Below are 25,879 nucleotides of genomic sequence, written 5' to 3'. Positions count from 1 at the left end.
GTAGTGGTCACTAATCTGATGAATTGGGGGTTCAGAAGTGAAATCTAACAGCGCATTAACACTTTCCATCCCACCCCTCCTCCTCGGGGTACTAATCATGGAAGATGTCCCTCTGATAGTTCTGCTTGTTTTTTTTTTTTTTCCTCAGGTTTCGGTTTGTGTGGAATCCCAGAGAACCTTATTGGGGGTCTCCTTAAAACTGGTGTGAAGGGGATAACAGCCGTGAGCAACAATGCCGGGTGAGTGCCCATCATCCTCCCCCTCACAAGGACAGCGGGCACCGCTCCTGGATGACTGGCGTCATACCATGTGACTATAATTAGTCCGTATCTGGCTGCCAGCACTGCTGCTCTCTAGAAGCGTTGCATACAGGCCTGATACTTGTGTATAATCTGCTTAAAGGGACACAGAGAGATGAGGACCTTGGTATACAGCGTATATACTAGGCTACATGGAGTAACATGCAGCATTTATGGGGAGTAAGGCTGGAGCGTCACAGCTTGGGGTCCACGGCAGAATAGATTGTACCTCATCAGGATGCAGGATGGTCATCATATACCCTGATTCTCACGTGTAAAGGGGTCTTGAGTGTCCAGATAAATGGGGTTCTGGGGGAAAGTTCCTGCTTGAGGAGAGCGCCAAGTTGGCAGTGGTATATTTACAGGGTTTCTATACAGCAGTATTAGGGGCCAATCCCGCTCCATACATGGCAGATGCTGGCTGTCTTTGAAGCTTACCTCCTGCCTGCAACAGCCGCGATCAGGGTGAATGTAACCCCTTTAAATGTCAATTCTTACAGCTTTATGTAAAATGTCCTGATTAGCAAACAAAGGCTCCGAACACCCTCCTGCTATAAGAACGCCTTCTGAAGGCCCCTAGGTTGCCATTGGTGACCCCGCCTCAGGTTAGGTCATCAATAGTTGATTGGCTGGGGTCAACTGATCAGGACCCCGACCAATCAGCTGATTGTGCATCCGCTGACAGCGCTCATTGGCATCAAGCATCTGCCACTACAGAGGTCAGCACAGAGACTTCCGCGCTGTCAGCGGTGGGGATAGGTCCTCAATAGTATTCTTCCTGGAAAAACCCCGTTCACCCCTTAACGCTACAGGGCGTACCGTTACATGGTATGTATGACTGGGGAATCGCGGGTTGATCCTGCTCCACACAATTAGAGCAGACACCCGCCCACAACAGTCCTCTACCCCTCACCCCCAGAATTGCACTTTTATGGTCCCTTCGTCTCTAAGAAAAAATGTAATAAAAAGTAATCAAATAGTTGTATGTATTCAAAAATGGAACTAATAAAAACTACTGGGAAAAAAATGAGCCCTCGCAAAGCTGACGGAAAAATAAAAGTTATGGCAGCAGAAAGTAATAAAAAATTAAATCTCTTTGAAAAAAAATATAAAGAGTAGTACAGCAAAAAAAGCCAAACTATAATTTTGGTATTGTTGGAGTTGTATTGACCCATAGAATAAAGTTATCAGGTCATTTTTGCTGCAGTATGTACGCCGTAGAAACAAGACGCACCCAAAAATGGCGGAATTTCATTTTTGTTTGTTTTTTTTTGTTTCCCCTCACATTTCACTCCACTAAAAAATACAAAACTTGTCCTACAAAAAACCAGGCTGTCAGGACACTTGTCGATGGATAAATAAGTTACTGAATTTTACAAGGAAAGGGTGTAGGACCCCCCCCCCCCCCAAAAAAAAAGGGGCCGCATCCTTAAGCAGTTAAAGGAGATGTCTCGAGGAAGCAGTGAATTTTTTTTCTTGCCCAGTCCCCCTAATTAAGCATACATTACTAAGCCCCCCTGTAAATGACTTTTCTAGCTGGTTTGTACTTACCGTTCCAGCATTTCAGCAACTTATAAAAATTTCCCCAAGATGGCCGCCGGCTCTTTTCCTGTCGCTTGCTGTAGCCCGACGTGCGCGCTCCCGAGACGCTACCAGCTGTGTCTCCCTGACAAACAGACGCCCCGCAGCCGTCGACCGGACCCCGGGATTGAACGCCGCCGACCAGTCACCCACCGCCAGGCAGCAGGTAACCCGCGCTAGCCCCCGGCTCCCCTGCTCTAGCCCCCGACAACAGACGAAGGCCCCTCGGCCCAGCGCTGGGTTCCGGAGCCCAGCGCTGGGCTCCGGGGCCTACCGCTGTGGCCTGGGACCTTCACCTGTTAGTGACACATCACCCCCGACCCATCACTTACCTAGGCGGCTTCTCGGGACAGCTGGGCGGCTCCAGTTTCTGCACCTTCCTCTAACAGAGGATGGTACAGAATGGCCGCTCCAGCGCGCTCCCGAGAAGTGACAGCTCTTCTGCACATGCGCAGAAGAGCTGTAGCGGGGAGCACACTGAAGCGGCTCGTGCTGAAAAAAAAGCAAGCCGCCAGCGAATTTAGACGGAACCATGGCGACGGGGACGCTAGCAACGGAGCAGGTAAGTGGAATAACTTCTGTATGGCTCATAATTAATGCACGATGTATATTACAAAGTGCATTAATATGGCCATACAGAAGTGTATACCCCCACTTGATTTCATGAGACAACCCCTTTAAACATTGACTTGTAGTGTTGCTGCCTTCCAATAGGTGGCGCTGTGGGGGTATTTTTCCATACAGATAATAAGCAAGAGTATAAACAATACCACACAGTGTCATTAAATTTAGAAGGCCATAAAGACTACAACAGATAGCAGGTGGCGCCATAGTTCTTCCTCTGCAGGTTGCATGGGAGGGGGGAAGCTGATCATCAAAAGCTTTTTAACCCTTTCCTACCGCAGCCCTTTTTACCTTTCATTTTCATGTGTTCATCTCCCCCTCCAACAATAATTCGGTCTAAAAGGGCCTTTACCCCATGGCCTCATGGTGGTGTTTTTTGTTTTTTTTTCTGTGGCTGAGGGCGCCTATCCCTTTTTATTGGTACCATTCTGGGGTGCATACAACTTTTTCGGTGGCAGGTATACTGGCGATCACATTAAACTCAATACAAAGTAAAAAAATTTAACATTTCACCTTCCCTTATGGATTGGATTCATAAGGGGAGCTGTGGATCCTCGCCCCAACCCCATCCTCCACGGTGTCCTGTGATGCCGGTCTTCTGCGCGCCAGGCGTCATTGTGTTACGTGCATGCGCAGAAGGCCGGGAAATTTAAAAACTCCCTGTTGCTGGCTAGCATGAGAACCCGAGGGCATGGAGCTGTCACCAGGAGCCGCTGTATGCCGTTCCTGGTCACATGATCATGTAAAAGTAAAAAATAAAAGTGTGGAGAAAGTCTTGTTTCATCTCCCCTCACGGATCATATTCGTGAGGAAAGATGCAATTACGTACATAAGGCCCCCTGGATTTATCTGGGACCTTACCCTGGCTTCTGCACACGTCCCTGTTGCCAAAGTGGCAGACGCATGTGCAAAAGCCACGGCTTGAAGGAGTAATTAAAAATCTCCCTGCTCATGGCTACCAAACGTGGCCGAGGGACTTGAGATCTCACGGAAGGGCTACGGTATTTAGTCCGTGTCACGTGATCGCCGCTATCCAAAGGATTACGGCGATCATGTAAAAGTGAAAAAAAAATGTAAATTTCATCCAATCCATAAGGGGAGGTGAAATTACTTACCTAAGGCCTCCGGCGATGTTCCCTGACGGGATCCTTATGCGCAGACCTTTCCCCAGCTTCGGTGCATATGCCCGTCGGCAAGATGGTGGATGCAAGCGCAGAAGGTGGGGAGGGCCTGGGAAATTTAAAATCTCCTGGCTACTGAAGGTAGCTGAGAGCCTGGAACAGTGACCGAGGGTTTGCGGTCAGCGGTCTCTGGTCACATGATCGCCGTTATCCAATGGATAATGGTGTTCACGTAAAAATTAAGACAGCTAACGTGTAATGCTCCTTGTGGTTTGTGCCCCATTGTGTATAAAGACAGAAGACTGGTATGTGTCTGAACACATGACAAACAGCAAGATCCATTTTGGGGTGAAAGTCTTCATTCAGGTGTGTGCTGTACAAAAAAAACTGTTTTTAAATTACACAATTGCTAGAAAAACAAAAATCTTAATTTTTTTCCTTCTGCTTTGCTTAGATTTATTCAAAACCTGCTGGCTCAAAATATGCAGTACACCCCTAGATGAATTTGTTAAGGGGTCTAGTTTTCAAAATGGGGTCACTTGTGGGGGTTCTCTGTAGCTTTGGCCGCTCAATGGCTCTATAAGTGGGCCATGGGGCCACCTGCAAGCAAAATGTCTGTTTTGAAAGCCACCGGCTGCTCCTTTCAGTTTTGGCCCCGTTATGCATGCGGACTTAAAGATTAGGGCCACACTGGGTATGTTTCTGAACACAGAGCAAACGGGTATCCATTTTGGGGTGCAAATCCTCATTTTCATGTAAACTATAGGAAAAAAATGTCTTTAAAATGACGTATTTGTAAAAACATAAAATTTTATTTTTTCTCCTCTATATTGCATTAAAGGGGTTGTCCCGCGCCGAAACAGGGTTTTTTTTTTGTTTTTTTTTTAACCCCCCCCCCCCCCCCCCCGTTCGGCGCGAGACAACCCCGATGCAGGGGTTAAAAAAAACAAACCGCTCAGCGCTTACCTGAATCCCGGCGGTCCGGCGTCTTCATACTTACCTGCTGAAGATGGCCGCCGGGGTCTGCTCCCTCCGTGGACCGCAGCTCTTCTGTGCGGTCCATTGCCGATTCCAGCCTCCTGATTGGCTGGAATCGGCACGTGACGGGGCGGAGCTACACGGAGCCGGCATTCTGCACGAGCGGCTCCATTGAAGAGAGCAGAAGACCCGGACTGCGCAAGCGCGGCTAATTTGGCCATCGGAGGGCGAAAATTAGTCGGCACCATGGAGACGAGGACGCCAGCAACGGAGCAGGTAAGTAAAAAAACTTTTGATAACTTCTGTATGGCTCATAATTAATGCACAATGTACATTACAAAGTGCATTAATATGGCCATACAGAAGTATATAGACCCACTTGCTGCCGCGGGACAACCCCTTTAAATGTTTGTCAAAATTGACAGCAGCATTTAAAGGGTTAACAGCTCCGATGAGCGGCACGGCTTATTGGAGCTGCTGCGCGCGGGTGATGGCCTTAAACAGCCAGCACCCGTGTTGTATGGAGGGAGATTGCCCTTCAATCCCCCTTCATACATACCCTACAGCTGCAGGACTTATTTGTACGTCCCGTGTCGTTAAGGGGTTAAATAATTTGTTTATTTAGGATCTGCATTTTTAACCGACTCACACATTGTGATTATCTGATCACTTGAAGAATATGCCGCAGAACTTCAGTATTGCAGTATATTGTACTAGCATCCTATTAAAGGGGTTTTCCGGACAGGATATGACAGCTCATCAATAGTTGATCACTGATGACCGCCACTTAAGATCCCTGGCGACATGGCGATTGCCTGGCCTGCTGTCACTGTGACGGGGGCTGGACATAGTCATAGGGGACTGCACCTAAAGTGCTATAGCCAGCTTCATCCCCATTGTAATCAATGCGCGCTGAAGGCGGCTATAACTTCCAGCACTGCCACCTCCGATACCGGGGATGGCTGCGGGGGTATAATAGCCGCTTCACCACCATTGATTTTGATGGGAGTGAAGCCAGCTATGGCACTTTTGATGCCGCCCCCTGTGACCATGTCCAGCTCCCGCCGCACTGGCAGTGGGCCAGGCGATCAGCACGTATCCTGAGGATATGCTCTAATCGTTTTTGCCCGAAAAAACATTTAACCCCTTAACGCTACGGGACGTACAATGATAGCTGGATTCCTGCACTAACAGCCGCGACCTCTGGCCTCACATTTAACCTGCTACATGCCACGATCAATAACAATAGTGGCATGTAAGTGGGTGTCGCCCGTCAGCATCCCGCAATGTGCGATCACAGGGTGCCGATGCGTTCCCATCGTAGTGCAGTGTTCCAGCCTTCCAACAATTGTATCTTCAATTCCCCTCGAGTGACAAAAAACGTCACGTTTGTAATGACCGGACTATAAAAATATCCTGCAAAAAAGCAAGGCCTCACATCGCTGGTGGTGGGAATAAAAAAAAAAAAAACACGTTAAAAATAAACCTAAATTAGCTCCTGCTGTAACGGTACGGCCCTGCGGAATAAAGCATCACTTCATACGGTGAACCCCATCAGATAAATGCTTCCTTTCCCTTCCAAAAAAAAATTCTAGCTAAACGATATTCTACATTTTATGTCCCCCAAACTGGTTAATTACACAATACAGCTTAAAAAAAACGAGGCCTCACATGGCGCGATAACGAGAAGAGAACAATGTCACGGCTCTTGGAATGTATTGATAGGAAAATGGGAACCAATTGTAGTGCCGGAATGACCTGATGGCCACCAGACTCCATGCCAAGGGGAGCAATCCTGTCCTCTATACCAGAAGGGCAATCCCCGGTCAGTAAGGTGCAAAATGGGCTGGGCACTAAGGGGTTAAGCATGACATTGCCATTGTTCTAAACTCTGAGCAGGGGCCAGTAGGCCCAAGCTGCCAGTCTAGAGACACCGGCCCCGTAGAGGTTGATACGTCTGTAGTTACACCCCTGATGCGATGTGCAGGGTCTGGAGATCGGGCAGCACGCGGATGGGCACAACTGGTATCCGGGTGTCTGAGTCCTGCCTTACAAAAGCTCTGTAAGAGTTGTGAGCGTTGTGTCATCTGATATATGCAGGAACGTCGGGCACGGCGCCCGGTACGGGCAGGGATACTGCCGCACATAGAAGCGTTATGTAACCCCTGGCAGCAGAATTGTTTTAATCATATACAGATTTAGCAGAGCTGATTTTGTCATTTAACCCCTTGGGGTCAGTCCCTTGTGGGTGTGATTATGTATAAAGGGCTTCTTGCACTGGCCGATCTCACAGGCATGAGCATCCTATAGAAGTCTGAATTGGCGTTTTGTGAAGACCAAGCAGATAAGTGCTGACATTGTGGATTGCTGCATGCCATGGGGAGTGCCAGGTAAGGGTCCTTTTACACGGAATGACTTGTTGGGCGCAGATGCCTAAAAAGGTGTCCCAGAGATAGTCGTTCTTGTGCTCTTACACAGGGACGAGCATCGCTTAGTTAATGGCGGTGGAGTGAATAGTGGATCGTACCCGCCTCCATTCACAGATGCATGACTGTCTACACGGCCGATCCATTGCTCTATTCTCTGCATGCAGAAAGAGAAGAACGAATGGGAAGCGAGCGACTCCTCATTCGTCCAGAGTGAATGCATGCCCCGACAGAACGATAATCACTGGCTGCAGGAATCTAAACCATTTCTGCTCCCGTGAGAGGGCCCTTATGTTCTTCACACAAGGTGTACTCATACCTGTGGCATAGAGAGCAACTCTGTGAGCTAATGGCTTCTATATCATGGGGGATTTAGATCTGGTTGCCACAAGGATTGGCTCCGGAGTCCACTGCATACAAACCCTGCACACATTTGATGTATATGTGCTTCAGATGTCTCCAAGGACTTAAAGGGGTTAATCCCTAGCCACAGGATAGGAAAGAAACAAACAATTTTTCCCATTTTTAGCAAGTTATATTTTTAATATAATTTTTTTTTTTTGTTATATTTGTAAAAATTGTATTACTTTTTTAAAACTTTACTTTAGTCCCAGAAGGGAACGTGAATTTAGAAGCACTTGATCGCCTGTATAATATACTGCAGTACTTCAGTATTGCCATATATAGTAATTTTCATCGTTTTCTAGGAAGCCTTGCCACATGCAGGACCTAATGGGCATCTATGCATGGCAGTTGTGGAAACCTTCACTAGGCCCCAGGCTGCCATGGTAATCTACAAACACTATACGTGGAGAGGGCCGATGGGGCACTGAAGGAGTCTCTCCTTTAGCTTGGCTGTTTAGACACGCAGTCAGTTTCGACTGCAGCAGCTAAATAGTTAAAGGGATTGTACCAAGATTGCAGAGGGGGAATGTCTGACTGCTAAGACCCCCCCCACCGATCTCCAGAATTGGACTCCTGTGTCAGTCGCTTTTGGGATCGCTTCTCCCCGCAGGGACATCAACATCAAAGAAACGCTGGCGGAGCATGTGCAGTTAGCACTCCATTCATTTCAATGGGGCTGATAGAAATACCTGAGTGGATGCAGCCACCACTAGGGGGAGCTCAAGAGATTACTGTATATACATTGTACTCTACAGTAACACAGTATACAGTAATCTCCTGTATAGTCATAGTTACATGATAACATTCTACTACCTGCAGCCACCACTAGGGGGAGCTCAGGAGATTACTGTATATACATTGTACTCTACAATAACACAGTATACAGTAATCTCCTGTATAGTCATAGTTACATGATAACATTCTACTACCTGCAGCCACCACTAGGGGGAGCTGAGGATGTTACTGTATATACATTACTCTATAATAACACAGTATACCGTAATCAGGTACATGATAACATTCTACTACCTGCAGCCACCACTAGGGGCACTCAGGAGATTACTGTATATACATTACTCTATAATAACGCAGTATACAGTAATCTGTATAATCAGTTACTTGATAACATTCTGCTACCTGCAGCCACCACTAGGGGGAGCTCAGGAGGATACTGTATACAGTGCTCAATAATAACCACATGCATCCGGCTCTTAATCTCTATAGTGGTGGATTTTATCGTGTAATCCTATATCTATCCCAGGATCTAGAGTGTGACTATCCAGACTTCCACCACACTAACATGCGACTTCCGTCCCCTTCGTGTCCAGCTGGACTGTGGATGAGTGGAGCCCCGTCTTAGCCTTACAATTTGCCTCTTGTTATTTGCAGAGTGGATAACTTTGGCCTGGGCTTACTTCTGAAGACCAAGCAGATCAAGCGCATGGTGTCCTCCTACGTCGGTGAGAATGCAGAGTTTGAAAGACAATATCTCCAAGGAGAGCTGGAAGTGGAGCTCGTTCCCCAGGTGAGCGCCCTCTGTAGGCAGGTCTGGTTCGTAGTCTGTCACCTTCTTGGGGTGGTGTCATAATACTACAGAATAATGATGTCCGAACACATGAATACCGCCATCCTACTGCGCTCAGGTAGCAGTGGTGTAATGGTGGTACTACACAGGTCATAAATAATACAGCTACATGGTGCCCATGTAAGGGCCCTCTTACATGGGTTGTCCGTCGTTCAGATTCTTGCTGGATTGTGGGAATGTTAATTATCATTCATTGTTCAGCTTCTGCAGGCATAAAAGCTAACTGGCGATTGACCTTGTAAACAGGCGGTCATTTATCTGAGCTACTGCCTGATTATTGTGAATGGAGGAGGGCAGGGGAACGCTGAGTGATAATGATTCCGATGTAACAGCACACGAGTGATTATCGCTGGGACGTCTGTCCGATCTATCTGTGCCCAACAGTCGTCCTGTGCAACAGGGACCTAAAGGTGGCGTTACACGGGACTACTACCATTCAAACTACACCTAGTAAACCTTGTGTCCGTTCAAACAACGGCGCAAGTACATAAGTTACCATCATACACAGCACTGCTGCACACAACACGCACAGCTCTCCAGCATTCACATACACACATACAGCTCTGCTACATGCGCACACACATCTTCAGCTGGCATGTTAAACACTGATTTTATTACCACTAGATCAGCACATACAAGTGTAGTGATACATGACACCTCTAGCTGGTTATGTCATCTACTGTCCTGCTGTCTGCCCCTGTGTGTACTGAGGAGGACCTGCACCCCTGGGGGGATATGTGTGATCTCCAGTGTTATCTGTTGGATGGGGCCGGGAGAGGGAGGACTGTACAGCTGTGGTATATATGGCTGCAGAGTTCTCTCGACAATCCATCAGTGCACTGCCTGGTCATTAAGGCAGCGGTCAGGAGACTCTGGTTCTACCAGACCCCCCTGCTTCTGGACGGTACGGTGCAGGCACATTTCAGGAAGATTTTACCTTGCTAAAAACGACATCTTTTAGTCAGAAAAATACAGTATATACAAGTGAGTGATCCTCGGCTGAACATTCCCTGCTGGACTTGGAAAGATTATGACTCCCATGGTCTCTGGTTATGATCCAACAAGAGACAGCAGCAACAAGATCACTCGCATGGGTGTATGTGCGTTCAATGGACTCGGTTACCAATGAGCGTGTATTTGGGAAGGGATGAAACTTCAAATGCACGCCCACCAAAGAACCTCACGCCCCCCAACTGGTCAACAAATTATATTTTTAGCCGCTGTAAACACTTCGTTCAGCGATTTGTGAAATTGACTATATTAAGAGACTCCTCAGATGATAGTTGTCCTATATAAAGCCGCCCTGAGGGCCGTTTACACAGAGCCATAATTGTTCCTGTGCTTTTACGCAGGAGTGATCATCGCTCAGTGATTGGGGGCGGAAGAGGCCGGGGATCGTTCCTGTGCCGCCTACAGTCACAGTAAACAGGCAGTCGCTCATAGATGAATGACTGCCTGTTCACACGGCTGATCAGTTCAGATTTTTCTGCATGCAGAAATTGAACGACAATTGAGAAGCGAACGTGTTCTGGTTCGTCATCCAGTCGGGGCGTTTACACCGAAGGGTTATCCTTCTGATTCTCGCTGGATGCAGACATCTGAACGATGAATGGGCCCTAATACCTCAGCCTGCAGCGGGATCTGTGAGACAAAGAGGAAGCCTTAAGGCAAATCTAGTGTCTAGCAGCTTTTTCTTGTCCTGATCGTGGGCTTCCTCATGACTTTTACCCCGCTCTCATCTGGGATTTCACTCTCTCCTCTTCCTGCACGCTATGGGGAGGATGGGAGCACCAGGAATGTTCATTGCCTCCCTCTGCCAGCTTCTATTTGTAGATCATAACAAATCTGCTCAGAGACAAATGAGGGAACTACTAAAGACATTTACATGAGGGCTACACTGACAGTTGTATATACACTGACTGACCCCTTTATTAGAGTCCCGGTCCTCTCATAATTGGCGCTTCCCTGGATGGAAATTCTCCCCGTGACCCCGGGGTGCAGCATAAAATCACGTGACAAGTTCTCCGTGGATCAGTTTCAGTGTGAATCCACAGTAGATGGGAAAATCCAGCGATCTGAGTGGCTTCCAACGACGCACAGTCATCAGTGGTAGACTACCTGGGGCCGGGATGTCACTGCAAACCATGTGGGGTTTTCTCATGTAAAGGTGTGAAGAGTATGCAGAGAATAGTGTGATGGAGGAAAACCTCCAGCAAGAGGGGACCCTGTGGATGGAAACAACTCATCACTGAAAGGGGTCAGAGGAGGATGTCAGGAATCGTTCTGATTAAAAGATGCTGCAGCATCAGGAGCAGCCGAATAAAACGCTGGAGCTCCAACTAACGTGTCCAAACGCACAACTTGACGTTCCTTCGCACGGATGGGATATAACAGCAGATGATCAATTCCAGCACCATTGTGTCTAAGAGAAACATGAGGACGAGACTCCAGGGGGCAAAAGAGCCCAAAAAATGTATCACTGAGGAGCGGAGAAACATCTCCTGGTCAGATGGATCCAGATCTCTGATGCGCCTTGCTGATGGGAGGTCAGAGTTTGGCGCAAGCAGCATGAATTGCTGACTCCTTCCTGTCAGCTGGTCAGAACATGTCAGCACCGCCATCAAATCTGCAGCAACTACAAGAAGCTTCCTGTCCGCAGGGGCGGAGATTCCTGCAGGGCGATGTCCTCACCTAGTGGTGTGCTAGATCATATTTTCTCCAGCAGGCTTCGGGGTATTTCTGTAGCTTCCAAATTGTATAGTGTGCACACATCATCGACCAGATCAGACACAAATGCTGGTCTAAAACTGGGAGAGTCTCTACCCAAATGTGTAGAGTCTCAGGCTTTTATTATAACACATGATAACCGCCCTTTAATGGGCATGCAACAGATTACATCTGTAACATATATATATTCTTATTCGCTGGGTTATATAGAATTCCCCGCCTCCCCCTCTCCCTACCTCTCTCAAGTAGGAGCCTTTGTCTTAACAACATGGCCAAACCTGAAAATGAAGAAGATTCTGTGTGGGGGGATGGGGAAGGACTGGGAAAACACTCAAGATGAACACAAGCAATAACCTATAACACTGTGATTTAACTCTTTCCTTATGCAGCAGAGTTTCACATTAGGCTGAAGTCACAAAACACACATCTTTTCACCATTGTCCAGCAATTACTATAATGAAATTATGCAGTCATTAGCCTCTAAGTGTTAAAGTCACTACAGCTGCGTAATACATCTAGTTTAGTACAAATCAATAGACATTTTACACTGACTAATCATCATGTCTATCACAGTGGTATCTACACCATAATGTCTGCGGTTCTGAAGGCCAAAGGAGTCCCAACGCTACTAGATGGAGGGGCGCTAATAAGGTGGAGGACCATAATGGACAGTACAGAATTGGTCACTAAAGGGGGTAAAATTTATATCTTGTATGGTTTAATTTGTATTTCAGGCTAATTACGGCCATGTCAGTATGTATTCGCTCCTGTACTGTTACACAGGAGCGAGTATCGCTGGCATCGCTCCCCCCCCCCCCCCCCCCCCCCCCACCTCCATTCACAGGAAGCGGCAGTTGTTCAGTACTGAATGGTCTGTCGCTCGGTTGTCAAGCATGCCAGAACCGGACGGCTTTTGCTCAGTTGTTCAGTCTTTGCATGAATTTACATGGGACGACTTTCATTCAAAACCCCGTGGGAGCGCAGGGTTTTGGACAACTACCACCGATAATCCTCCTGTGTAAAAGGGCCTTAAGTAGAACGATCTGCAGAGCAGGATGTTCTGGAGGGTCAATTCCTTACACCATGTTAACTGTTTATGACCTGAGAAACACAATAAAAACAATAGAGAAACAACAACAGATACCAGATTTCTATCTCTATAATTGGAGACAGCAGAGAAAAGGTAACAGAATACGATCATTATTTACATTTTTAAAGAAAAAGCAGTTTGAACCAAATGTATGCTGTAACTGTTTGGCTTTGTAACGCCCCTTTCCTATTTGTTCTATAAAGCTGTATGACTATAGCGTCAGCATTTGCAACACCTTGTCATGAGGTGTAGCCTTCTTTCTCTCTAATATAGGCCAAATGCAGACAGCCCAGTTGGATTCCGACTGCGAGGTTCTCACAGCGGGATGTGACCCCCCCCCCCCCCTTCCCCCCGCAGCTTACCTGGCCAGCGTCTTCACTCTGCTCTGTGGATGTGCCTGCTGGCGCACAGCCGTATGTGCGCAGTGCAGAGCCAGCGCATTGGCGATGACTCAGCCGAGCAAGCTTCTGCGAGGCTTGCACTGAAATAGGACATGCTGCGATTTCCACCCCCCGAATGGAATATTGCAGTTGATTTCCATTTGTGGGCATGGAAATGCATTTTTCAATGCATGTCCTATGGGCTGTATTTCCTGTGGGATCTGGAGCTCTGGATCCTGCAGTGCAAATACGCTCATGTGCATTAGACCTTACTGGGCCATGTTAGGTGTGGTTGGTATGAGCTTGAACAGCGCCAATTGCGCTAACCGTACCAGTAAAAATAACAGCTCAGTCTATGAGGGGGAAAATGTAAAAACTTAAGTTTACGTATGGAATCTAATGTTCTCACTTCCCGATGTCATAGAAACTTGAAATTTGGCATGAGCATTGATTATGTCATAAATAGGAAAAGTTAATGGGTCCCAACTACATTATTCAATTCTAAGCACCAAAGAATTAGCGTCGAAATTTTACGTACAGAATCTAATTCTCTCACTTCCTGATGTCATTTTATATAAAGGAAACGTTGCATGGTTGCCTCCACGTGGTGTTTCCTGGGTAACGCAGAGAACTATACAAAATGGTGAACATATGTTTTTCCTCAGTATCTCTAAAGTAACCACGGCTTCATAACACTTTCCGTGTGAACACCAGATCAACACCAGTACCAAATTAATTCGGGCGAAGCCGGGTATATCAGCTAGTATATTATATAATCTGCTCATAGAATAGAACACATGGTTTTCAACGCAGAAAACAACCCCATAAGTGCTCTATTTGGGTGCGCATTTGTGCACCAAAGGCACCATAGGAATCTATTGGGACTGCGCAAATGCTCACCAGATCCCCGCAATCTTGCAAGGGAAACAAAACCAACTGGGACTAATTAGGCTGCACAGCCTTTTAAATCACACCCGTGCCGATGTGAACGGTCATCGGCAGCGCAAGAGTACAGTAAAATGTGCAGATATGTACGCGATAACGCGACCTTCTTTTTTTCGCAAGAAGTCATTGTGCTCCTCTGAAGCTACCCTTATACCCACACTAGGCCGCGTCCCTCGGGGTTAGAGGCGCCGTGTCCGCATCACCGCATGGTTTGCATTTGTCATCTCCACTTATTACCTCGCTTTCTTTGGCAAGTTCGTGTCGAACCGCAGTCCTGTGGACTAAAGGCGGACCGTTCTGGTCACAGCAGCCGGCATATGGGATCTGTGACCTTCTCTACAAGGGCGCTCAGTGACAAACCACGTGTGACTAACCAAACCCATCCTGATGCTTGCGGCTGATTAACCACGCGGTGCGCACCCGGGGCAATCTTGTTACAGAAAAATAAATGTTTCAAGAAGTATTTGTGCTTATCGCCCCCCAGGGAACCCTTGCGGAGAAAGTTCGAGCCGGCGGCGCCGGTATTCCAGCGTTTTATACACCCACGGGGTACGGCACATTAATCCAGCAAGGAGGAGCACCTATAAAATATAATAAAGATGGCAGCATCGCTATCGCCAGCACGCCTAAAGAGGTAAGGAGGATTTATGTCTCGCTCTTGCTGTTACTCAACTTTATTACTGCACTTTCCAAGGGAGTCATAAAATGAACGACTTTTCTCTGCTTGTTCATCCTGGTAATGTGCTGCCTCCTGGTGGACGACTCTGTTATTACAGCCCAGAAAAGTCTTCTTTAGAACTGTAAGGTTATGTTCACAGAATTCCACAGCGGATTTAAATGGATTTTATAGTTTATTATTATTTTCCAGTTACATAAAGTTGCTGTCAAATAAATGATGCTTTTTGATTATTAAAGGGGTTTTTACTAGGCAGCGCCCGCCATCAGTGCTGTGATACACCAGGGTCGGAGCGGAAGCCGCTGCCCAGTGGGCGGCGCTTGTAATTGCAGGCACAGCTCCCTTTTTATTTCAATGAGACCCCAGCCTGCAATTACAAGCGTCGGCCACTACGCGGGTCAGGGCAGCAGCTTCCGCTCCGACCCTGGTGTATCCGGCACGGACAGCCAGCGCTGCCTGGAAAACCCCTTTAAAGTTAGCAATGTGGTTCTATTTCTGGGATTTGTCTGTAGCTCTAGAGCCACCCCCTTGTCCCGGCACCTCAGAAGTGTTATTCCCAGGGTGCCCTGATACAATCTGTAGGTATTCCAGCGCTACCAATCGGGCTTGCTCAGTAGAAACAACCAAGGACGGATTTTTTTTTTCCCCCGGCTCTCAGGATCTGACTGTTGACCAATAGCAGGGCAGCGCACAGCGAAGACACAAACAGGAAGGCATCCTAGATCGGGGAATTGTGAGAAATGGATTTTCACGTGGCAAATCAGCAGGGAAAATGGCGCTATGGGGAAACCTCAGAAATTGAGCACAAGCTAACGAGGTAATGGCCGTGTGCGTTATACCCATAAGCAGCTGTGCAAAAAAGTGCAAACCTCTTTCAGATCTGGAATTCTTGAAGATGCGCTTCACAACCTGAATACTTCTTTAACCGCTTAGTGATGACCAATACTTTTTACTGACCTCACTAATGGCCTGCACATACATAGAATCATAGAATGGTAGAGTTGGAAGGGATCTCCAGGGTCATCGGGTCCAACCCCCTGCTCAGTGCAGGATCACTAAATCATCCCAGACAGATATTTGTCCAGCCTTTGTTTGAAGACTTCCATTGAAGGAGAACTCGCCACCTCCTGTGGTAACCTGTACCACTCATTGATCACTCTCTCTGTCTAATATCTAATCTGTAATTCCTTCTTTCCAGTTTCATCCCATTGGTTCTAGTCTTTCCTTGTGCAAATGAGAATAGGGCTGATCCCTCTGCACTGTGACAGCCCTTCAGATATTTGTAGACCGCTGTTAAGTCTCCTCTCAGCTTTCTTTTTTGCAAGCTAAACATTCCCAGATCCTTTAACCGTTCCTCATAGGACATGATTTGCAGACCGCTCACCATCTTGGTAACTCTTCTCTGAACTTGCTCCAGTTTGTCTTTTTTAAAGTGGGGTGCGCAGAAGTGGACACGGTATTCCAGATGAGGTCTGACTAAGGAAGAGTAGAGGGGGATAATGACCTCACGTGATCTAGACTCTATGCTTCTCTTAATACATCCCAGAATTGTGTTTGCCTTTTTGGCTGCTGCATCACACTGTTGACTCATGTTCAGTCTATGATCTATTAGTATACGCAAGTCTTTTTCACATGTGCTGCTGCTTAGCCCAATTCATCTCATTCTGTATGTGCGGTCTGCATTTTTCTTGCCCAGATGTAGGACTTTGTTTTTCTCCTTGTTAAATACCTTTCTGTTATTCGCCGCCCGCTGTGCAAGCTTTTCTAAATCTACTTGAATACACTCTCCCTCTCTTCTCTAGTGTTAGCTATCCCTCCTAGCTTTGTGTTGTCGGCAAATTTGATCATTTTCCCATCAATTCCCTCCTGCGGATCATTTATAAAAATACTGAACACCCCTGGGCCTAGGACAGAGCCTTGTGGTACCCCACTTGATACGTTCTTCCACTTGGATGTGCAGCCATTTATGACCAGTCTTTAACTACGATCACTCAGCAAGTTCTGAATCCACCTAACAGTTGTCTTGTTAATCCCAGATTTGGTCATTTTTTCAATAAGTATGGTATGAGATACTTTGTCAAATGCTTTACTAAAGTCAAGATATACTATATCCACCGCATTTCCCTCATTAACCCAGTCAGTGATTCTGTCATAGGAGGAAATTAGATTCATCTGGCATGACTTGTTTGTTACAAACCCATGCTGGCTCTGATTAGTTACTCCATTTTTTTTATCCAAGTACTTGCATACATGACTGCTGACAGCCCGGCTCCTGCTCTAACAGCCAGGAGAGGAGAAACTTTGCATGTCACAATTGAATGCAGTATGTAAGCAGATATCGGAGAGGGGCACCATGTAACTCAGCGTCCAGCGGCGGCGGCACACGGATTTTCCTTCCTGTTTTGAGGCTACATTCTTGTGTGGATCTGCATGAAAATCCCCAGCAGAACTTCAAGGCTGAAGCTCCGTGTTCGGCGGCGGATGGAGACATCCGATTCATCCTGAGACAATCCTCCATGGATCTGACCGTATTTAGGCCGCACGTGGATGAGATTTGTTGAAGGGAACCTGTCATCACGTTTCTGCCCCATAAACTACATTCTAGCGCTCGAGGGCGAGGAAATGGGGTGTTTGAAAAGCGTTGCGCTTTGTACACTCGGCACATGAATGGGGCACACACTGAGTACCAAACTCCCCCCCCCCCCCCCCCCAGACTCCCCGGGCCCTTAGCTGTGGAGCCGCATTATGTTCCCTTTAAATCCTCCCATATGGTTTGTACTGTGGATGTTCCGTACAATAAATCCGCAGCTCTTGCGCTTCTCGTGAACCTCGTTTTAAGGGGATTCTCACTCTTTCCATAAACTCTGCAGCTGGATCGGCAGCAGAAACCCCCAAGTGTTTTTCAGTAGAGGCGTTGTGGAGGGGAAGGTAAGAATCCCGCGGAGTGCGGAGGATCCACTTGTGTCAAGGAAGGTTGCCTGCTTGTATTATGGCTCATTCACACCGGAGTGTATTATGCGTTATGTATTTTCTATTTTTTTTTTTCCTTCACACTCACGGATACGAACTGCATATTCTGCGAACAGAAAACAAACTGCAGCGTGCGCTATACTTGTGAACAGTGAGACGTTCTTCACATCCAGAACTGATCAAAACGTACGCCAGACCTTCACTGTAAAAACGGAATTGTTTGCTCAAAAGAGCACGTGTTTACACATTTTTCATGTGTTTCTTGCATACGTAAAAGTGCCAGCGTGGATGGGCCCTCAGGCCAGCGTCACCTTAGTGTATTGTGACGCACTCAGAATATACCTCCATATCGGACAAATATGGATCCAGATTTGCCCAATAGAATGAAATGCCAATAAACGGAAAAATGGATAAAAGTAGCGCAGGCTGTGATAATTTTTTTTTTTTTAAAATGACTGAAAAATCCGTCCGTGTCAGCGGATGCACGGTTTTCACTAGCGCCGTATCACTGAGAAAAAATGCGTCTGACTGAAAGTGGCCTCCCCAAGTGGAGAATTGGTGCGTAGCTGCAGGATGTGGCATTGCTTCTCCACCAGGTGGCGCTGCAGCTGCAGGGGAGATGTGCTTTCTGCATTCTATCAGATTTGGGGAGTATTGCGGTACGTTCCTTCTTCCTCGCTGCTGCGTCCTCTAGTTCTGATCTTTCTACTATAGTAGATGAAGCTGATTTGTCTACATGACGGTCTAGTTTGTGGTTATTGTCGCCTCGCAGCATTTGGGACCCCAGTACGTATCCAGGCAGCATCAGGATTGTTGGTTCCCTGCAAAAACCCCACTGAGGGTCCTTTCACTTCCTCTAATTCAAGAGTTGGGGTCCTCAAACTGGTCAAATAAGTCACTTTTCAGGAGTGCAGCAGGAACCGACGAGGTGGATGAGCTCTGATAAAACAGATCGGCGCTGCTGCTGAACTCAGAGCCCTCTTATACGGGAGGATAAACCATTCCTATGCCAACATACAGTGGGAATTAGGGTGATCGTTCAGTGTCTGTGCATGAACCACTAACGAGAATCCATATCCTATATGCAGAAAACGGACCGCTGATGGTCCCATGTAAACGGTCATCGCTGATCTATGAACGATGGCCTGCTTATTATGAATGGAGGCGCGCGGGAGTAACAATCCCCGGCGGCTCCACCACCTCCATTCACAGAGTGATGATCGATCCTGTGTTAAAAGTGCTACCACGAGCTGTCGGCATCTACACCCTACAGGGCATCCCGTGTAAAGGCACCCCAAAAGAGCAAAGTGGTAACTGTTATCAGAGAAGTCAACCAAGTAAGCAAATGTCTGCTCAGCCCCTTATCTTGGAGCAAACCCGGTCAGTATGGCTCTTTTACACACAATCAAGAAATGCAGGGTTGTTTGCCGGAGTGAAGGGGCAGTGCCAGGGAGGAGGGTGCAATTCTGTTACTGGCCTACATCAACCCCCCCCCCCCCCCCCCCCCCCAAAAAAAACTTCCTGTCTCATACCCTAAAGTCACGGCTTCCACTCACACCTGAGCCCGGATAGCTACGTAGACTTCTGCAAATGTGATGGGGTTTTTTTCTTGCTCCAGTGCATCTAAAAAGAAAAATAGAGCAAATCGGCAAGTAGTTTTTATTAAAATAAAAAGGCTCAAATGGAGCAAAAATAATGGTGTTTGTTTAAGTGCGTCTCACAATGCAGAAAACGTGTGCGAGAAACTCGTGTGAATGCACCCTAGTGTATATACCTACCAAGTGTATATTAACAAGATGACTGATGGAAAGGGCTGCGGGTGACCCCTGTGCAGGCGGATGCTGTAGTCTGTTATGAAGGAGACGCGGGGCTGTAAGCGACAAATGATGGACTCTTTCATCAAGATTCTCTAAGTTCTTTCTTTAGATGCATTGGAGAAATTTTTTTATTTTTTTTTGACCCTTGGAATGCTGGCAAGTCATCTAACATGGCGACCATTACTTCTTCCAATGAGGTTGTCATCTGACTCCAGAATCCAGTACCAGAATCGTCAGCATCTTTTACCTCTGTCTTCTGTACGGATGTGGGAAGCAGAACCTCCAGTGAGTCCGCTGCGAGGACTTTAGTACATAAATCTCCTTTATGCTGTGCTGTCCAGAAAGACTTAAATCATGTTCCCAACGGTCTCATACCCCCTCATATATTCACTCTATGTACCCAGAGCGCCCCGCAGTGTGCTGGAGATATGGGGAGGAGGAAGGCACGATGGCCCATATTTGGTGGCAGGGTTACAGGAGTCCATGACCAGGTTATACAATGTGCGGCTCTGCTCCCCGGTGGGCGCTAGACTTGGCTGTCCTCTCTATGGTCTTGGCCAAGGGTAGGCTCTTGAAGAAGGGCTAATTTTTTTTCTTCAGGCCGCACATTTACTTGTCCCCTCAACACTGGAAGTTTCCCATTATGCCTTCTGTTCACGAGTGGCTGGATACCTTTTTGAGAACTTGCATCGTATAGAGGAGCTCGCTGCAGAGGACTACAGGTTGGGGCAGACCCAATATTTTAGGAATCGGTCTTTTGCAGAGTGGTTACATTCTTGTGATTCCTAAGATGGCCATACCCCCCTTCCCCTTCCCTTTTTTTTTTTTCCTCTGGTGTCCATGTTGGTTATGCCTGTAATATATATATATATATATATATATATATATATATATATATATATATATATATATATATATATATATATATATATATATGATCAAAGGTCTGTATTGTGCTTTCTCAGGATCCTGACTTTGGCTTCCCCTGTCTCGTCTGGTCATTAAATGTTTCCTTATGATTCAATGACTTTAATTGTGACACGACTGTGCACCCACCGCCCCGTCAGCTGCTCATCAATGCTAAATCTGCCCTCTTATGGGGCTGACTAGTAAACCAGATCTTGCTGTTACACTTACTGTTTCACTTCTCTTCTAGGTCAAAGAATTTGATGGCCGCCAGTTTGTTATGGAGAACTCCATCACCGGAGACTTTGCGTTGGTGAAGGCCTGGAAAGCGGATCGCGCTGGGAATGTGATATTCAGGTGAGGCCCTGCATTGGGCGTCTGTACGTAGCCCTAAATGTGTTCTTATGGGATAACTGTTTTATAGCATGCTACACACGCCGGTTTTTGTGCGTTAAATGCGGTAACTACACTACTGCCAGGGGTGCCACGCACACAGTGCGCTTGCAAAAAGGAGCACGACATGCACTACCTTGGTGCTCATACACGCCAAGGATGTAAGGGGATCTGTCGGCATGCAGCAGTACGCAATATAGATAACTGCGTGAGAACGCTGCTATACGCTCGTGTGAGGCCTCAGTAGTATCAGTCTGGGCCAAGCCGTTCCATATCTTGGGGTACATTCACTGCACCGCAAACACCCCATGCCAATACAAGCAGCGCCGCCGCGGTCACGGTTGTTGAAATGAGCTGGTGTAGATCTGTGCTACAGTTTACACCATGTTTGGCATTAATTACAATAAACCTGTTGTCTGCTGGAGGCCGCACCCCTTCCGCTGAGCCTGCCTACTTTTGAAAAATTCCAAAACCTTGCACATTTTTGCATTAATATGGCAAAATTCACAACTTTTTTAATACAGAAAACTGGTGCAAGTGGCTTCATGATTTCCACCCTTTCTATCTTCTGTCTCGTGCTGGGCCTTGAGGGGCAGACCATGACCCCAGGGTGTGTTATATGGAACATGTCATGCTCAGCTCCTTTAGGCCTTGTATAAGACACTATCCAATTTCCTTGAAATGTTCCCTTAAATAATCCATCTTATAGGAAACCACTGGAGACACTGACATGGAAAAGGGCTTGGATTTTAGTTAACATTAAGCTTAACTAGAGCACCCAGTGTCAGGCAGCTGCTGCCAAGGCAAATAGGATCATGAGGTGCATCAGAAGATGTCTAGGGGTGCATGACGAGAACATTGTTCCTCCTTACAGGTCGCTGCTCAGATCACATATGCGATATTGTGGACCATTTTACAAAGGCGGGCAATTAAAGTAATAAAAGTGAGCGGACTACAATACCCAGAGAGGTCATCAAAATTGTCTCGGAAAAAAAGACTGCTGAGGGGCGACCTAATGACTATGTATAATATATCAGGGGACAATACAGAGATCTCTGCCATCTATTTATACCCAGGACTGTGACTGTAACAAGGGGGCGTCCTCTACGTCTAGAGGAAAGAGGGTTTCTACACCAACACAGAAGAGGGTTCTTTACTGTAAGAGCAGTGAGACCGTGGGACTCTGCATGAGACGAGGTGATGGCAAATTCAATAAGAGTTTAAGAGGGGCCTGGATGCCTGTCTTGAGTGATACTATATTATGTTATATCACTCATTACTTCAGAAGGGTCGGTGATTGCCAGATTAGAGTCTGGAAGGAATTTTTTTTTTTCTGTAAAAGGTGTTAATTTGGCTTCTACCTCATTGTTTTCTTGACTTTCTCTGGATCAACATTGGGGAGTAATAGGCTGAACTGGATGGACATATATCTTTTTTCGGCCTTGCATACTATGTTACTATTAGATGAGCGATCGTGCTTGTTTAGGGCAATTACTCGAACGAGCATCGCTTTTTTTTTTTTTTTTCCGGGTAACTGCCTACTCGGGCAAAAAGATTCGGGGGGCACTGTGGGGTGGGAGTTGGCGGGGTGAAGCGTGGGGGGGGGGGGGGGGGGGGACAAGGGGGAGCTCTCTGTCCCCGACCCCGGCGCCCCCTTGAATCTTTTTGCCCGATTAGGCAGTTACTTGAAAAAAAAAGTGATGCTCGATCGAGTAATTGTGCTAAATAAGCCCGTTCGCTCATCTCTAGTTACTATGTTATGTATGATGTAATTGGATGCAAAAGGAAGAGTTTGGACTTGTCCCACAGGGCGAGGTTATCCGACAGTTCTGATGTCACAGACCACCTTAAGGGCTTTCAAACGTGCACCTAAGACGTACCCAAAGACGCAGCTTAACCTGCTGCTGGGTTCTGCTCCATAACCTCCATGTATACAGGCAGATTTTACATGCATCTTGCAGAAATATTCCGATAGTCTGAAAGGTCCCTAAAGCAAAACTCCAGTCCGGGGACGAAATTCTGTCATGGGACCAGACAGGGGCGAAGTGTTTATATTACCCACCATCTGTCTTCTCGGTAGTCTGTATGATCTGCTGTTTCTGAGCCCCACTTTTGGGATTGGAGGGACATCTGCTCAGAAACCAAGGGTAGGTAAAAATCAACAATTCCCCCCCCCCCCCCCCCCCTTCCCCCCCAACCCCCTCCCACCCCGGAGACAAAGGGTCACTATGTTCCAGACTCCATTGACTTGGCTGTAGAGTCTGTCCCTGCCAAGATGTCATCAAGCCATAATCTACCTGCATCTTTCTGACTCGCAAACTGGCTGCTAAATGCCTCAGCACTACAGCGACCCTTATACACAGAGTAATAAGGGAGGGGAAGGAGGACGAATGGACTCTGGAACACTGTCGTTTTAGGCCATTCAGGGTTGTGAAAAGCTGGATGATGTCAATACATGTGGCATTCGTTATCTAGTGGGACCGTGATGACCTTAACCCTTTCCAATCCACTGTCTGACATCTGAAGTTATACGGATTGAAGACTGTACAGCTCCGATGTCGGAAGACATCCAGCAGGGTATTCTTACTGTATTACTGGCCGCTCTGTTGTCAGGGGCCTCTCCAGCATGTACCATACCGCAGTACTGGCTCTAGCCAGCAGATGGTGACATTGTATAACGGCAGAAAGAGAAAGCCCCCCTAGGAAAACCCTGAATCCAAAATTGGATTGCAAAGGGTTAATGGATAAAAGGCATCATATAAATGGTGTTGTAGTACTCCAATTCACCTGTAGTGGCCACTGCATGGAAAATGTGCACCCAGTAGCCGTTCTACCCTGTGATCACTGGTGATTTTCATTAGAAGTTGGTGTATTCCATATTGCCTATGTGTTGTATATGTAACCGTATGACGTTCCCTGGTGTGGGACCGAACGCAGCACTTATACGTGACCCACTATGGCGCAGTAGGACACAATACATGCAGTACTAATATTTCCATGTGACCCTAATCGGCTCATACAGAGATTCTCAGCCCTGTGTATCGTTACCTGAACTGCCGCAGACTGGAAACCTCATTGAACACTTCCATCATGGGGTCTTATTTTACATCTGAGACGCAGAATGAGCTTGCCTTTTATATTTTCCGGAGCTGCGAGTTGCTCCTTCTGTGGTTTCCAGGGTGACACGGCCGGCGTAGCCTCCTGACAGACGCCTCCAGCGCCTCCTGCTCCTCGCACTCTCCAGACATCGATTTGTTGATTCTGTCTATTTGGACATCTGAGATAGATAGAGAGATAGATATAGATATATAGATATATATATATATAATATATATATATATATATATATATATATATAATATACCAGTAGTGATAAGAAATGCAATTTGTATAAAGAGGAGAAAATAATTTGCACATAAGAACTCGGATTCTGCACTTCACATAAGCAGCCTGACTCGGGCCGTATAGCAGATGGAGTGATCTCTCTGCCGGCAGCAGATTCTCTTTCCGTCTCTGTAATATATTAGACTTATTATATATTTTATATAATATTGTATACAATTGGGCAGTTTGCTGTCTTATCTACATACAGGCCCAGGCTGAGTGAGCTCTTGGTGTGAGCGCACCCCGCTCATGCCCTGCCAACCCTCTGCTAGATTCACTCCTGTGCTTTTATACACTGACCCCTTTATTAGAGCCCCCGGCACCTTCACGATTGGCGCTTTACGGTCTTGTAACTATCCATGTGACCACGGAGTGCAGCGTAAAACCACGTGACAAGTTTTCCATGGATCAGTTTCAGTGTGAATTCACATTAAATGGGAAAATCCAGCGAACTGAGTGACTTCCAACAGGCCGGGTCATCGGGGCTAGACTAACCCGGGGCCGGGATGTCACTGCCAACCGCATGCGCTGGGTTTCTGATATAACAGGAGAGTATACAGAGAATGGTGTGATCAAAGTAAAACATCCAGCGAAAGAGGATCCTGTGGATGGAAACAACTCCCTCACTGAAAGGGGTCAGAGGAGGATGTCAAGAATCGTACTGACCAACAGCCTCTGCACAGTCAGGAGCAGCTGAATACAACACTGGTGCTGCAACTAATGTGTTTGAACGCACAACTCAATGTTCCTTCTCACAGATGGGCTATAACAGCAGATGACCAATTCCAGCACCATTGTGTGTGAGAGAAACAGAAAGACGAGACTCCAGGGGGCAAAAGAGCCCAAAAACTATCACTGAGCAGCGGAAGAACATCACCTGGTCGGATGAAGATCAGAATTTGGCAGAAGCGGCATGAATCGATGACCCCTTCCTGTCAGCTGGTCAGAGCATGTCAGTGCTGCTAGAGGGGCGGCTAATGGGCCACTTGGTGTATTTACAACACTAGCTCAGCTTTGTGGGCGCTGTGCGGATATGTGCATCAGTCCCGGCTCTGCTGCATCTGACATAAACCTCCCAGTCCTAATATAATATATCATCTGGATACTTTTATAATTACTTGTCTGGTGATCAAAAAGCTGATTTATGACCATGAACGCTCCGATCAGTGACCCCCGAACACACGTGATGACGGCCGTTAAGGGGCAATCAAAATGAGGAAACCAGTACAATAGAGAGCTGAAGGTGTTTGCGATCTCCTTACCATAGACCTGCTGTAGGCCGCGCTCCTCATTACACCCCTCCAGCGCCTCTCATGTACGGTACTCTACAGGTCGCCGTCTGATTCTCCGTGTTGGATAATCCAGGTCTTCGGGGTTTTTGTTTCACCACCAGCTGATTTTGGATAAATATTCTCATTGTTTTTTTGTTTTTTTCTTAATTAGGAAAACTGCAAGAAACTTCAACCAGCCGATGTGTAAAGCTGCCAAAGTGACGGTAGTGGAGGTAAGTGCCCGGGCGTGTAGGAGGGAATGCTGGGATAACATTACATGTTCTGCGTGTTCGATCCCTGA

The 25,879-nt window shown here is 46.9% G+C and overlaps 1 protein-coding gene across 1 annotated transcript in view; it reads left to right on the top strand.

Annotated features, from left to right (window-relative positions):
* The window catches only part of OXCT1 (3-oxoacid CoA-transferase 1), an 83,937-nt gene that overhangs the window by 11,087 nt on the left and 46,971 nt on the right, over window positions 1-25,879 (top strand). Inside the window, exons 3-7 of the mRNA XM_066604853.1 lie at window positions 149-239; window positions 8,824-8,959; window positions 14,646-14,795; window positions 20,781-20,887; window positions 25,751-25,811. Coding sequence (XP_066460950.1) covers window positions 149-239; window positions 8,824-8,959; window positions 14,646-14,795; window positions 20,781-20,887; window positions 25,751-25,811 — 545 coding nt within the window. The remainder of the gene's footprint in view (window positions 1-148; window positions 240-8,823; window positions 8,960-14,645; window positions 14,796-20,780; window positions 20,888-25,750; window positions 25,812-25,879) is intronic.

This window comes from Eleutherodactylus coqui, chromosome 5 (genome assembly GCF_035609145.1).
Source record: "Eleutherodactylus coqui strain aEleCoq1 chromosome 5, aEleCoq1.hap1, whole genome shotgun sequence".
NCBI classification, from domain to species: Eukaryota; Metazoa; Chordata; class Amphibia; order Anura; family Eleutherodactylidae; genus Eleutherodactylus; species Eleutherodactylus coqui.
Note: the sequence above shows the minus strand (reverse complement) of the source record. Positions and strands in the feature narration are given on the sequence as shown.